The following is a 15,963-nucleotide window of genomic DNA, read 5'->3' on the forward strand; positions in this document are numbered from 1 at the left end:
CAGGGAAAGCCACCAAAAGGTCACACACAATATATATATATATATATATATATATATATATATATATATTCAGAGCAATTTGGCTGATCAGATTTGTTAAATGATTTGTTTATTGATTTGTTAAGATTTGAAAGATCAGACATTGATTGGTTTAGTTGTACTTTTTGCAGGTTTCCAAAGATGACAAGTGTTTTTTATGCTGTATTTTAGAGGGTGTTACTGAATCAAATGATTTACTACAAACACAGTCATTCACAAGTCCTGTTACGTTCTATTAAAATCTGTAAGTCTGCAGAAATAGTTGTTATTTAAAAATTAGGTTTCCCCACAAAGGACAGCCAATCAGATTATTCTTTCCCTGCTTGGCTTGACTTTTTATTGAGCTAAAAGAAAACCAACAAATTCCTACATGTTTAGGGGTCCAAGCACCGATCTTGGTAAGAAGTTTTGGTTTCCCTTTATTTTGATAGGCCCTTTAGCATTCTGTTGACTGTAAGTAATGTTGTACCTACATATCTACTAGCTCTCAATAGAATGTTAGTAGACTTTTAGTAGAGTGGTAGGGTTAGAATAAGTTGACATGTACTTGCAAAATTACTTTTTTGCAATAAGAAATAAAAGTCAGTAGCATGTCTGTTGGGCGACCATCACAATAAAGAGTTGGCCGATATTAAAGGGATAGTTCACCCAAAAATGAAAATGTGATGTTTATCTGCTTACCCCCAGGGCATCCAAGATGTAGGTGACTTTGTTTCTTCAGTGGAACACAAACGAAGATTTTTATCTCAAACCGTTGCAGTCTGTCAGTCATATAATGGCAGTCAATGGGCTCCACGGCTTTGAGAGTAAAAAAAACATACACAGACAAAACCAAATTAAACCCTGCGGCTCATGACGATGCATTGATGTGTAAAGACACGAAACGATCGGTCTGTGCTAGAAACTGAACAGTATTTATATAAATTTTTACCTCTGATCCACCGCAATGTCCAACTGTCTGAGCGCGTTCACAACATCCGGCGCGTGACGTCAAATAAATACGGTTGGGCAAAAAATTCCACGTTGTCTGATGATATATCAAAATCGTCTTCCATTGTGATGACCTGTACTTCTAAATATCTTTAGATCATCGCAGTGTCAGTGAACACATACACAATCTCTGCACTGTGTAAATAATGAGTGACGTATACGCTTGACAGATCGCTTCCACACATGCGTCTACTATCATAGATATGTATAGATGCCCCATTCGACTGCTCCAGATACGTTGACGCATCCACCATTTTGGAACGTATCGCGGCCCATAGAAACATTATATAAATTTTTACCTCTGATCCACCGCAATGTCCAACTGTCTGAGCGCGTTCACAACATCCGGCGCGTGACGTCAAATAAATACGGTTGGGCAAAAAATTCCACGTTGTCTGATGATATATCAAAATCGTCTTCCATTGTGATGACCTGTACTTCTAAATATCTTTAGATCATCGCAGTGTCAGTGAACACATACACAATCTCTGCACTGTGTAAATAATGAGTGACGTATACGCTTGACAGATCGCTTCCACACATGCGTCTACTATCATAGATATGTATAGATGCCCCATTCGACTGCTCCAGATACGTTGACGCATCCACCATTTTGGAACGTATCGCGGCCCATAGAAACAGTCACTAATGAGGCATCTACTTGTATATATCTATGTCAACTATGCACAGTCACGCGTCACGCGCCGGATGTTGTGAATGCGCTCAGACATTGCGGTGGATCAAAGGTAAAAAATTATATAAATACTGTTCAGTTTCTTACACAGACCGATCGTTTTGTTTCTTAAGACCTCAATGTATCGTCACGAGCCACAGGGTTTAATTTGGTTTTGTCTGTGTATGATTTTTTTTACTCTCGAAGCCGTGGAGCCCATTGACTTCCATTATATGACTGATAGACTGCTACAGTTAGAGTTAAAACTCTTCGTTTGTGTTCTACTGAAGAAACAAATAATCCGGCCCGCTAAATTATTATTATTATTATTATTATTATTTTCTAGTTGTCTCGTACCATATTCCATATTCAAAACAATAACATGATTCTATAAAAAAAATCGAAAAAAATTAAAAAACGCGCATGCAGGCAGATTTGAAGATAGCTGGTTTCGGGGCTTTCGTAGTTTATGTTGTTTGGCTGTGAAGTGCGAATGAAAAGATGTCTCTTTCCAAACCGAAAAGGAAAGTGGATGAGGAACACCGACAGTTTCAAGAAAGATGGACGTTGCAGTATTTTTTTGTGGAGTTTAATGGAAATGCTACCTGTATGATATGCAAAGAAAAAGTCGCCGTTCTAAAGGAATAAAATCTCAAGCGTCATTACTCGACTAAACATGGAGAACAGTATGAGAAGTACCAGGAAGACGAGAGAAAAAGACGAGCCACGCAGTTGCAGAGAGAGCTAACGTCCCAGCAAAATCTTTTCCATAAAGCCAAAAAGGATGCTGATGCTGCACTTGCAGTGCAACAGTGAGCTAAAAACTAAATTCAGAGAGGCTCAGGGACAAGCAGACAAGACTGGACAGTTTTTGAGAGAATTACCTCCATGCTTCCCAGAGCTGTCCAAAGTGTTCACTCGAGTAATGTGCCTTTTTGGAAGCACATATCTGTGTGAGAAACTTTTCTCAACTATGAACTTCAATAAATGCAAGTACAGGTCCAGGCTTAGTGATGCCCATCTTGAAGCTGTACTCAGAGTTTCAACTGTGACCTCCATCAGGGCAAACGTGGCTCAGTTGTGTGAGCAGAAGCGCTGCCAGGTGTCTGGCAAGAAATAGAATAGTGTACAAATGTATTCAGGGTTTGCATTTGTTCAGTGCAATGTTGTTAGTTGAGTGCAAGGTTTTAAGTTATTTAAATTAAAATAAAGTAAGGGAAAAATATTTGCACTACCTGTTAAAAGCTAATATATACTGTTATAACAACGATAGAGACACTGTTGTTTACATTTTTTGTTAAGTTTGACAAAAATATTAAATTTAGTAAATAGTAAATTTTCAGAAATGTTCCGCTTTATTGTTGTGCTTGAATGTTAAAATGGCCCTCCTATGAGGTGTCAAGCACAGCAATGGCCCCTAGCCAATTTGAGTTTGAGACCCCTGCCCTGGGGGAAAGCAGATAAACATCAAATTTTCATTTTTGGGTGAACTATCCCTTTAAGCAAACAGTCTACTAATACTCTTATGAGAGTTAGTTGATATGTAGGTGCAACGTTACTTATTGTCAACAGATTGTTCAAAAGGGACCATTTAAAATAAGTGTTACCGAAGTTTCTCCAATTTTATTTGAATAAACAAACAAACATAGCCGTCAGCAGCCAATCAAAATTAATCACCTTATAACATCAAATCTGAATTACAGACCATCACAAAATTTGGCAGGTTAAAGAAAAAATTCTGAAAATTTACAGGCAATGCAAGATGTACAGTAGATGAATTTCTTGTTCTTCATGAGAAAAAAAATTTGGAGAAATTTAGCATTACATCACTTGTTCACCAACGTATCCTATTCAGTGAATGGGTGCCGTCGGTCCAAACAGCTGATAAAAGTCTCATAATAATTGACATGACTCCAGTTCAGCCGTTAACATCTAGTGAAAAGTGAAAACATGTGGGTTTGTGATAAATAAATGCATTAAGACGTTTTAAAATCATTGCATCCAGCTAAAATATGAGTCTTCTATTCATAATATTGCTTTCTCCAGTGAAAAAGTCAGCTGGTCTGAATCGGGACAGAAATATGCACAGATCATGCACCATTTACAAAAAAAAACAGTCCAAACAAATACATTGGTGGATATTGATGAGAGGACAACAGAGGAATGGACTTTTTCACTAAAGGAAGCATTATTATTGATTATTGACTTGGCCAGAAACAACAGTTTAAAGTTCAAATAGATTTTTTAAATATTGACAATGTGTTTTTTAACAAAAACACAGCTTTTCACTTCACAAGACATTAATTGATGGACTGGAGTCGTGTGGATTATTGTGATGTTTTTATCAGCTGTTTGGACTCTCATTCTGACGGTGAGCAAGTGATATAATGCTAAATTTCTCCAAATCTATTCCGATGAAGAAACAGACTCATCTACATATTGGATGGCTGAAGGTAAGTACATTTTTAGCAAATTTTCCTTTTTGGGTGAATTACTGCTTTAAGGTGTATGGAATTTGATGAGAATCAACCACAAGGTTATTCTTTATGCATGTTTTTGCTAATAACTATGGATTTGTAATGGTTAAAATCAAAATTAATCTTTCTTCAAATTACATCAGTTAATCGTGTGTTTATTTATTTATTTACATGAAGCTTTCCACCATTTTGAGTTAATAAAAAAAGGGTATCCGCCATCTGGAGATGCCCCTGACAAAAAGTTGTCAAAACAGTTTTGATAAATTTGTAACACTTTACAATAAGGTTCAGTAGTTAACGTTAATGAATACACAACTAATATTAACTAACAATGAGCAATACATTTGTTAAAGTATTTATTAATATTTGTTAACATTAATTAATGAAATTACAACTGTACACTGTTAGTTAATGTTAGCACAGGTATAATAATGAATATTATATAAATATATAATATAAAATTTTGGATTGTAATAATGTATTATTAGTATATGTTGCAATTAATATGAACTGAGATTAGTATGCTTTACAAATATTTTTCATTGTTAGTTTATGTTAAATAATGTACCTAATTAATGTTAACAAATGGAACCTTATTATAAAATGTTAGCGATGTTGCAATCATATAGGCCATATATTTATTTTATATTTTTCTTCTTGTTGTGAATGCAATGTCCAAACTTCACAAATCGTATAACATTATCTTATTACACATAGACACTTACACATAGACAACAGGACATTCTGAGTATGCGGTAAATTTAATGAATTTGCTCAGAGGGTCATTTATATCAATATTAGTGACGTTAATGAAGACTGTAATACTAACATTGTCCACCAGAGAGAGCCATAGGATAAGAATTATTTTTAGGTCTTATAAATTAAAATCTGTGTAAATGGTTCAGTATATATGAAATATTCATGTTATTTTAATATAGTTTGATAGAGTTTAATATAGTCAGTTTGCAAAAAAGTGATCTTCAGAAAGCTTACAGATAATTACATCACCTTTGCTTTATATCCTAATGAAATTGTTTAAGATGTATGAACATACTTGTCCAGTGACTTGGCTGAATATGTTGCTGTCCAATTACATGAAAAGATAAAAGTATTTGTCTATTTTAATTTAATGCATAATTTAATACAATAATACTTCCGTAAAGAGACACTTTAAGAAAAGAGACAGGTCCACTCTATCATTGTTGTATGAGCCGTTGGTGCTTGGATCCTGATAATTGCCGCTTGCAGATATGTGTTTAATTGTGTGATCATCAGTCATTTTTAAATGTAGATAATATTGTGCACTTTTTCTCTTTGCTGTGAACAACTGATTCATGTGAAAAGCTGAACAAATCAGGGCCGTAACCACTATTTGAAATTATATGCTGCACTCCATTATGGAGCGCTCTGTTTGTTGTTAGGATGTCAAAAGGTTTAAAAGTTATATTTTTAGCCTGGTCTGCTCAGTAAACCCCAGTGTTCAGGACACGGTTACGGCCCTGGAACAAACATGAATGGGACATCATTACTGTATAATTGTATTGGTTTTCATGTTTAAGCAGATCAACACAAAATTAATTAAATTACAAATTAACTATCAAGAATATTATACTTTTTATAATCGTTTCAGTGTACTTTTAGGTCTAATTATAGGTTAGGTTATACTACATTTATGCATTTACACAATGTCTAAATCCAAACTGCAGTTAAAGGTGGGTTTTTTTTTTTTTGCACAGGTGTCCTGTTATGGCAGGGGGTCTTTTCTCTATAGACAAGAGCTATTTCTATGAACTGGGGGCATATGATCCAGGCCTGGATGTCTGGGGTGGAGAAAATATGGAAATCTCTTTCAAGGTAAATAAGCCAAAGGTTTATTTGCAGGGTCAAATAATTTTTAACCCGAGATTTAAAGGGATCATCTCATGGGGAATGGCTTTATATATATATATATATATATATATATATATAAAACCCCAGAACTGGAGAGGCTCTGCAAGGAGGAATGGCAGAGGATTCCCAAATCCAGGTGTGAAAAACTTGTTGCCTCTTTCCCAAAAAGACTCATGGCTGTATTAGATCAAAAGGGTGCTTCTACTAAATACTGAGCAAAGGGTCTGAATACTTAGGACCATGTGATATTTCAGTTTTTCTTTTTTAATAAATCTGCAAAAATGTCAACAATGCTGTGTTTTTCTGTCAATATGGGGTGCTGTGTGTACATTAATGAGGAAAAAAATGAACTTAAATGATTTTAGCAAATGGCTGCAATATAACAAAGAGTGAAAAATTTAAGGGGGTCTGAATACTTTCCGTACCCACTGTACATTGTACTATGAGTAAGCATTTTAACTTTTCAAGTACAAGATTTTCAAGAATCTGATAAAAACACATCTCTTCCATCTTTTTTTTTTTTTTTTAAACACTTGTCCCTTTTAGACTTGCACGCTATTCATTTGCTGCTTGTTTTCTTTAGATATACTGTATAAAAAAACGAACTCTTGCTTTCTAATCTTTTTGTATTCTATCCGTTTTCTTTTCATTTATTATACAGTTAACAAAAGCAAAAAGGCTTCTAACACTAGCTTGCTCTATTCTTTTTCTATTCTATCTATTTTTCTTTTTATTTATTATATTATTTTAAAAACCCTTGCTATGTGTACTGCGTTAAGCTAACTGAGACTTGTTATAGCACTTGTATATCATTGCTCTTTTGTTGATTTTGATTGCTTTGTCCTCATTTGCAAGTCGCTTTGGATAAAATCGTCTGCTAAATGACTAAATGTAAATGTAAGTACACGCCGTGTTAGGATGGTGTGTGAAAGTAAATGAGAGTCAAAAGCAGACCACTTTTAAGCTTTCCTTTAGTAAATCAAGCTTACATACATTTAGGGCAAACAGCATAACATCTCACCTTTTTGTTAATAGTTTATGAACCTTAAATAAAAAATTACATTTGATATGAGTCCTTTTAAAAGTTTGAGCCATTCTGAAATAATTGTGTACAGTGGCAGCAGGTAATGTGTTATTTGTGCTGTAGATCTGGATGTGTGGAGGCGAGATTGAAATCATCCCCTGCTCACGTGTCGGCCACATCTTCCGTGGTGATAACCCTTACAAGTTCCCTAAAGATCGTGTGAAGACAGTGGAGAGAAACTTGGCCAGGGTTGCAGAGGTGTGGCTGGATGACTATAAAGAGCTGTTTTATGGACATGGCTACCACCATCTGCTGGACAAAAGTGTGACTGATATAGGAAATCTGACAGAACAGATTGAGCTGAGAAAAAATCTCAAGTGTAAAAGCTTTAAATGGTACTTGGAGAATGTGTACCCAGATCTGGACGCCCCTCTGGTCAAAGCAGAAGGACTGGTAGGTAGAAAATAAATCAACTTTACACCACTATCACTTACACAACTAATTATTCTGTGTTAATAATCTTACAAACATATATTTTTTTCCTTCAGATTTTCAATGTTGGAACCAGAAAATGTTTGGTATTTCAAAATGACATTTTATTTTTCGATAAATGTGATCTCGCAAATAAGGTAAATCCAAATCAGACATATTATTTACGTGGATATTCCATTCTGCTGTATAATCATTCATCAAAAAAAAAAAATACTACATCATAAAAACTGTTTCTGTTTTCTCATGCCTCGCAGAGTCAACACTTCAGCTACACCTGGTTAAGGATACTTCGACAGAACACTTCCTGTTTGGCTCCTCAGGAAAAACTGATTATCATGGAACAATGTGACAACACAAAGCCACATCTCCGCTGGATGCACAAGTCTGGTAAAGCTTTGGTAAGTACAGCACAAAATCTAATCTCTAGGGATAGTAAAACTGATAAATTAATCAATAAATGGTGTGAATTCTGGGGCAGGATATATGAAATAATATCCCAATATGATTGTTCCAAATGTTTTAACAGAAATTGGATCACTTGCTTCTCTTATGGTTAATGTTAAGCTGAATTTAAATAAAGGACACTGAACTGACACTGTCAGCCCATGCATAAACTGTTATTTGCTTTTAAAAATGTTTTTTTGTGGATTTCAATATTGTTGAATAATTGTTTTTGTTAAAAGCTTAACTCTCAAATGGTCCTCGTTTCCTTTTACACTTAAGGTCTTTGGAGTCAATATGACCCCACAATTGATAGAGCAATTGTAAATAATATATACATTTACATTTAGTCGTTTAGCAGACACTTTTATCCAAAGTGACTTACAGATGAGGACGATGGAAGCAGTCAAAATCAACAAAAGAGCAATGATATGCAAGTGCTATAACAAGTCTCAGTTAGCTTAACGCAGTACACGTAGCAAGGTTTTTTTATTTTTTATTATACAATAAATAAAAAGAAAACAGATAGAATACAAAAAGATTAGAAAAGCTAGTGTTAGTTTTTTTCTGGATTTTTTTACTTTTCTGAGCTGTAAGGCAAGCTCTACTCATCAAAATTAAAACCAATTTTTTTTTTTTATGTTTTACTTTACATGTAATGAATCTAGAATATATGAAAGTTTCACTTTTTGAAATAAGTAACAAAAAAGTTAAAACAATTTTTAAATGCACCTGTATATAAGTTTCTGCATAAAAACTCATAAAATGTAGTCTGATCTTTATTTAACTCACAATTATAGATAAACAATCTGACTAAATTAATAACAAATAATTGTATTTACATTGAATACATTGTAGTGATTCACAGTGCAGGGTGGAGAAAATAATAAACCTTGAATTTAATAACTTGCAGGTCCTCCTTTAGCAGCAAAACCTCCACATTTACCTTTAGACCAATTTTGGACCATTTCTCCCTACAAAGCTGTTTCAGTTTATCAATATTGTCTTGATAGCACAGCTCTCTTTAGGTTATGCCACAGCATCTGAATCGTCTTAAGACCAGTGCTCAGGAAAAATGCACATTCAGCCACGCTTTATTTGGTATTACTTGTGTGATTTGGGTCCTTGTCATGTTGCATCACAAAGCCTCTCTGAAGCTCATTAACTCCTGACATTCTCCTGTAAAATGTCTTGATACACTTTATAAGAGGGAGGTTCGAAGATGATCAGATACCGTCGTAGTTCAGACCGTAAACAATGCTGCACCCACTTTCCGGCAGCGTTATTCCAGTAATTAACTGGGCAGCATGTAGGATGTCTGGGTTCTGAAGGGAGTATGGTTACAACGATTACATTTAAAGAAATTGATGGGAAGGGCCCACCAGGAGTGGAGTGTGCATCTTAATTAGACTCAACATGGGAAGCCTCACCCAGCCAGGACACGGAAAGGACTGACAGATTGATAGGTCATTCTCGATTCTGTGGGTGGTGGTGCATGGCCATAAGGATTGATGTGATAGCTTCAGTTTCCCTGCATCTCCCTGCTTGGCCCACCACATAAGTGTTCAGACCCTTATGCAGCAAAGCAGTGTTAAACCATGATACTCCATCCACCATGCTTCACAGTTGGGAAGAGGTTTTGGAATTGCAGGGTTGAGGCAATTTTTCCTCTGAACAAAACATTGTGCATGGTTTGGTTAATACGGCATGGTATGGTAAATGGTTAACTTTTGCCTCAGCTGCCCATGGGATATTTTCCCAGAAGTGTTCTGGAACATCCATGTGGTCTTGGGCAAACATGAGACATGCCTCAATAATTTATTTTTTGGCAGCTACTTTTTGTCCTGAACATCACTGAACAGCATTCATCACCGTCTTTCTGATAGTGGATACATGGGGGTGGGGGAGTGTTCTGCATATTGTAGAGTTTTCAGGGGGTCTTTTGCTGTAGCAACAGTCCAGAATTTCTGCATCTGTAAACATGGTCTCTTACTGTGAGATTCTTGAACACCCAGGTCTTTAGCAATGCTTTCCTATAGCCTTTCTCATCTTTGTGTATCTGCATTTTAAGCTATTTGGATCAAGGGATGATTCACACTAAATAAGAAGACCAGATTGTCAGTAGCCAGGCTTTGTGTTTCTTTATTTTAAGAGCAGTGCACCTGTGCAACCCATACTTCCAGTTTTAATTAACTGACTAGCTTGACTTAGCTTTTGGAGAAGTCATAACACAGAGTATTACTTAATTTTCCCAGCCTGCTCTGTTATTGATCACTAAATGTCCCGGATAAAATAAATAAATAAATGTCTTTATCTGTGACTTAGATGAAGGTCAGACCACATTTTATAATCAAACATATGCTAAAATTCAGCACTGATTACAAAATAATAATAATAATAAATAAAAATCAATCCCACTTTATATTAGATGGCCTTAACTACTATGTACTATACATCAAAAAATAAGTAAAATGTACTTATTGTGTTCATATTATATTGCAAAACATTTACTGCTAGTGAGGTGCGATAAGGGTAAGGTTAGGGAAAGATTTGTTGGTATGTGTTGGTTAAAGGGTGGGTTAAGATGTAAGGGATGGGTCAAAAGTATAAATAGAAATGTAATCATAGAAATTAATTACAGATGTAATTACATGCAGGTATTTTTTAAATATAAGTGCAATGTAAAAAATATGTGCTGTATGTAAACAATAAATGCATTGTATCTAATTATTAATTTAAATGTATGTACATACTGTAGAAGTTAAGGCCACCTAATATGAAGTGGGACCAAAAAATAATTTTTAAAGTGTTAACAAACTTACCATTGTATATAATAATTATATATGCCCTCAAGTACCGTGCTACCCTTTATTACCACATAACAAAAATATTAAGGACATTTTAAGAAGGAAATTCAATCACTTTCCACTAAAAGGTTTAGTTCTTGACATATAAAATAGTGTTAGTATTGTAATCTATTGGCACTGCACTGTGATACACACAGTACAGTAGCTGTGGTGTTTCACAATGTTTCTGTGGTGTATTTTAACATTTGACCATTCAGCAACCAATAGCTGTTTTATAAGGTTTTATATGAAAAGTAATGAGGTTCTCTTATAAATCATCTTGTGTGCAGTTGCACTCTTGATTTCATATATCAAGATAGGAACTGTGCTCAGTGTAAATGTGTAAACATTGTTTGACCAAAGTCTACCATCTATATCTATGTCTAGACGGAGCATGTGATGTTGGATGGTCATTCCCAACCCATTTGCCTGGAAGCTGGAGTTAAAGCCGACAGCATCTTCCTTAAGGACTGTGATCCTATCAATACTTTTCAGAAATGGCAGTTTACACACTACTACCCTGAGTGAGATGCTCCAGAATATCACTCACAAATTGTCCATAACAACTTTCACCTCTGTGCATAGATTTGTAATTTTGTTTTTGTTTTTTATTAGCATATGTGTGGTTTGATGAGAATTTACTTTATGCACTTTGTATAATACAGATATGGTTTTTGACATTCTGAATCATAAGGGTTTGAGGTTCACATCAGGGAATCAGGTCTTCTCTTTTGAATAATCCAGGTTATTTGTATTTTATGATTTGCTTGGGAAATACTGGGATGGATAGCAAATGATTCACAGGATTTTCTACAACAAAAAACATTTTGAATTACCCTTATGATATTTTCACAATAAAGTTCTTGTTCCTTGTAAACACAAGGATTTCATTTTTTATGTCTTGTTCAAGTCATTATGAAATGACCGACTTTACTATCATATTGTGACATATTTGCAAGTGAAGAAAACAATTTATTGGATTGTGGAAAGTGAGTGGTGCATACCTATAAGTGCCCCTATTGGCCAGATGACCCTATCCAATGCCGTGGCAGAAGGTTTCCTGCATTCCTTTTGTCCTTTATGTGCACTACTGTGAATAACACTTAAGTTATTGCAGTTTAAAGTATTTAATTCTAATTAATACATTACTTTCTGACTCTATTTTATCATGACCTTGAATTTGGTTTGGGACTCCAAATCCCAAATAAATTATTGGTCATATGATAATTTATCTTGACATTTTTGATTATGCAATTACCATCACTTTAGGTTATGCTCATTCATTCAGATTCCAATAACCCTCATCTGTGTATGTGGATCTCACGGTCACAAACTCACTAGTCTTGGTCATTAAATATAGGTAATTGACTTATACTTCTGTTTGCAATTACCACTACTGGTCACAACTACTACTGTTTGCAAACTAGACCAATATTACCTTTTTTAATAGCAGCTTTACATAATCATGCCATTGACTCCCATATATACACTTATCCACAGTAGAAGAACATTACAATAATCAGAGTTAGACATCACCCTATTTAGATTGGTCGATGTTGTCCTAAATGGAAATTACCTTAGAGCCTGGACATTCTAAGTTCACTTAAGCCAATTCACTAGCTGAAGCTGGTACTTAAAAGCCTGTATGTTCATTAATTTTGTGTGTACTGTATATCTCTTAAAAGATCAAATGTTACAACCTTACATAACAGAATGGAGGCAGATATGAATGTAACTGCAGTGTGGCTTTGTAGGTCAGCGGAGAGTAGTCATATCACAGTAAGAACAAGTGGCATAACAGTTTTAAATGAATATTCTGAGGTTAAAAAATAATAAAAAATTGATGACTTAAAAATGACTTTTTTGACATAAATGACTTATAAACTTAGTTGTCCACTTGTTCCTATTCCATCTCATCTCCTTCAAACCATTTCTCCTGCAATTGTACCTGCACTCACATCATTAACACATCCCTTCACACTGGTGTTTTTCCCTTAGCATTTAGACAGGCTCATATAACCCCACTACTTAACAAACCCACCCTTAACCCATCTCTTTTAGAGAACTACAGACCCCTACTTCCCTTCTTCCTTTCATTGCAAAAACACTTGAACGAGCTGTGTTCAACCAAGTCTCTGCATTTCTCACACAGAATAACCTCCTCGACAGCAAACAGTCTGGTTTCAGAAGTGAACATTCAACCGAGACCAGAGCATGCGAGCGGAGCGGGGAGCGGAGTGGTAATATTTCCTTAAGAGCGCAGAGCGCCTTTCTGAAGATTCCGCTCCACTCGCTCAACCCAGAATGCCGTTTGGTGATTTGCTTGTTCGAGATCGAGTATGGAGTTCAGATATTGTTTCAACAAAGTTGGAAGCCTTATACATATGTTGCCGAGTAACAAAGAGTAGTCATCATAAGAATTGCCGGCGGTCATGCCTATCCGTCATTAGGGGGCACTCTCGTGCGTCTGAGCAGCGGCGTGAGAAGAGCGGGGGGGAAGTAAGAGAGTTTTATTTTCGGGGAAACGGTTTATGATTGGGACCCAGCCAACATGTATATGTGGGCCCCACATGGTTTATGCTGGGTTTACATGGGTACCAAGTGGGCATGGTCCCAAAATGGGCATCTTATCTGGGGCCCACTTGGGTCAGCTAAGTAGGTCCCACATTGGCAAAAACAGATGGGCTCCCTATGTGGGTCCTAGTTGGGTCACAAATGGGAAATGAGTGCATGGGCTCTAAATGGGCAACACAAATGGGGCCCATATGGGTTTAACAAATGTGTTAGACATGGGCAAATACAATTAATCCCATATAGGCTGCCTACACTGGCCCAAGGTATTACCCACATAGGCAAACTCTATATGGGTTCTGAATGGGGAAACACATATGGGGCCCTCTTGGCCAAATCATACTGGCTCGACATGGGCAAACACAATCAGTCCCATATAGGCTGCCTAAACTGGCCCAAGGTAGTACCCACATAGGTAACCTCTATATGGGTTCTGGATGGGGAAACACAAATGGGGCCCTTTTGGCCAAACCATACTGGCTTGACATGGGCAAACACAATCAGTCCCATATAGGCTGCCTACACTAGCCTAAGGTAGTACCCACAAAGGCAACCTCTATATGGGTTCTGAATGGGGAAACACGTACACGGCCCACTTCGCAAAACCATATGGGTAAAACATGGGCAAACACAATCATTCCCATATAGGCTGCCTACACTGGCCCAAGGTAGTACCCACATAGGCTACCTCTATATGGGTTCTGAATGGGGGAACACATATGGGGCCCTCTTGGTCAAACCATATGGGTAAAACATTGGCAAACACAATCAGTCCCATATAGGCTGCCTACATTGGCTCAAGGTGGTACCCACATGGGTAATCTCTGTATTGGTTGTGAATGGGGAAATACATATGGGGTAGTGATGGGTCATTCATGATTGATCTGTTCATTGCATCTGTCACATGACAAATGAATGAAAGGTAAAGTAATTATTTCTGTTCCCTATAAATTATCTTTGGCTGCATTATTATGATTTTCTAATTTGGAATATTATCAAGATTGCGTTGGTGGATGTGTTCGGGGAATTTGGCTGGTAAATGTATAATATTTAATGCCACTTAAATGAATGAAATAAACTTGAAGACTTGAATAAAGATTTGTTAATTTTGATGAACGAGATCAAAGGAGAGCGTCAGTAAAATGATCTGAACTTCCCATCACTAATATGGGGCCCTCTTGGGTAAGACATAAGCATTCTGGGTAAGAAATGAGCAAACATAATCAGTCCTATATAGGCTGACTTGGACCCTATAGTACACAAATAGGACCTATAGGAACAGATTGGGCAGTGGGTTTGGGATCTATGTGAGTACAGTATTGACTTTATTTTCCAGAGAAACAAGCACGTCACCATCTTCAGAATATTGTGTTTGAACTTCCGTTTGTGCGGTAGCTCTGTAAATGTCTATGGCATCACTATCTAAGTAATTTAGCTGGTAAAGTGATTTTATGTATTGTAGAGTTAATGAAAGTTATCGTGAACAATGTAATGTTTAAAGCAAATGTCTTAACAAATGTCAGTAGACCAGGAAGATTTTAAAACGAGCGGTTCATTTATAAATCTGTCAGATCATAGAACTAAACTCAACAGTACATTTAGGACTGTTGAAGAGTTCATGAGTCAGTTGAAAAGCCCTGGAATATACAAATCAAATTAAATCCAGTGTGCCATCAGCAATGGTCTGCAAAGCACATTCTTATCTCCATATAGTTATTTCAAAATCTATACAAATGGTTCAAAATATCCAGAAAATGGTCACTGTGCGATATGAAGAACGGGTTACAGAAAGCCAATTATCTATAAAAATAATTGGATTATAGTGGCTTTGAGATGGGTAGAAGAACTCAACCCCCTAGCAACAGCTGCCTGATTCCACTGAAGTACTCCAGAGTGTAATGGTCAGTTGGTTAGTAACAGATAATGAAATAGCCCAAGTGAAGAAAGATAGAATTGAAATTCATGTTTCTGATGGAAAAATCCAGAAATCGTGTTTGCAGCAAATGATACAGATGTTCAGAATAAAGTTCCATTCAGTTAGCATATTGTGTTTTGTGTTCAGTATTCTTTTTGAACCAACAGTACAGACTTTTCTTTTCAGTCTAGTTGGCACATGACCAACCTTCAAAGTTGAAATATGATTGAAATAATGTCAGTTGCTGTTTTAACGTTTACACAATGTTGATATAAAGTTTAATGCTAAATCATTGTAAAATGTTTTTAACAAAAACAAATCATTAAAAAAAAGACAATTAAAATATCTATGTTGAATCAATGTCATGTCATTAACAAGAAATATCTGCCTTTTGAATTATTATGATCATTAATATTTTATTTATTAGCATTTTATGATATTTTTATCAAAACCTCTTCAAAAATCCAAATGTATATGTACAAATATAATTATTGTCATTAGTAACAATAAGTATAATGGATGCAGTTTTAATCTCAAAAGAGCAGTGAGATTTTGTGTGGATTTACAATTTTGTGTAGGTGCCTACAGTTTGCAATTCATTATTA

The 15,963-nt window shown here is 35.9% G+C and overlaps 1 protein-coding gene across 1 annotated transcript in view; it reads left to right on the forward strand.

Annotated features, from left to right (window-relative positions):
- LOC107548802 (polypeptide N-acetylgalactosaminyltransferase 5-like) overlaps nt 1–11,876 on the forward strand; it is an 18,212-nt gene extending 6,336 nt beyond the window's left edge. Inside the window, exons 6-10 of the mRNA XM_016229623.1 lie at nt 5,916–6,033; nt 7,217–7,546; nt 7,642–7,722; nt 7,840–7,983; nt 11,260–11,876. Of these exons, the coding sequence (XP_016085109.1) occupies nt 5,916–6,033; nt 7,217–7,546; nt 7,642–7,722; nt 7,840–7,983; nt 11,260–11,400 (814 nt within the window). The 3' untranslated portion in view covers nt 11,401–11,876. The remainder of the gene's footprint in view (nt 1–5,915; nt 6,034–7,216; nt 7,547–7,641; nt 7,723–7,839; nt 7,984–11,259) is intronic.
- Nucleotides 11,877–15,963: the final 4,087 nt, after the last annotated feature.

The sequence above is a fragment of the Sinocyclocheilus grahami genome, unplaced genomic scaffold, assembly GCF_001515645.1.
Source record: "Sinocyclocheilus grahami isolate Dianchi unplaced genomic scaffold, SAMN03320097.WGS_v1.1 scaffold355.1, whole genome shotgun sequence".
Lineage (NCBI taxonomy): Eukaryota > Metazoa > Chordata > Actinopteri > Cypriniformes > Cyprinidae > Sinocyclocheilus > Sinocyclocheilus grahami.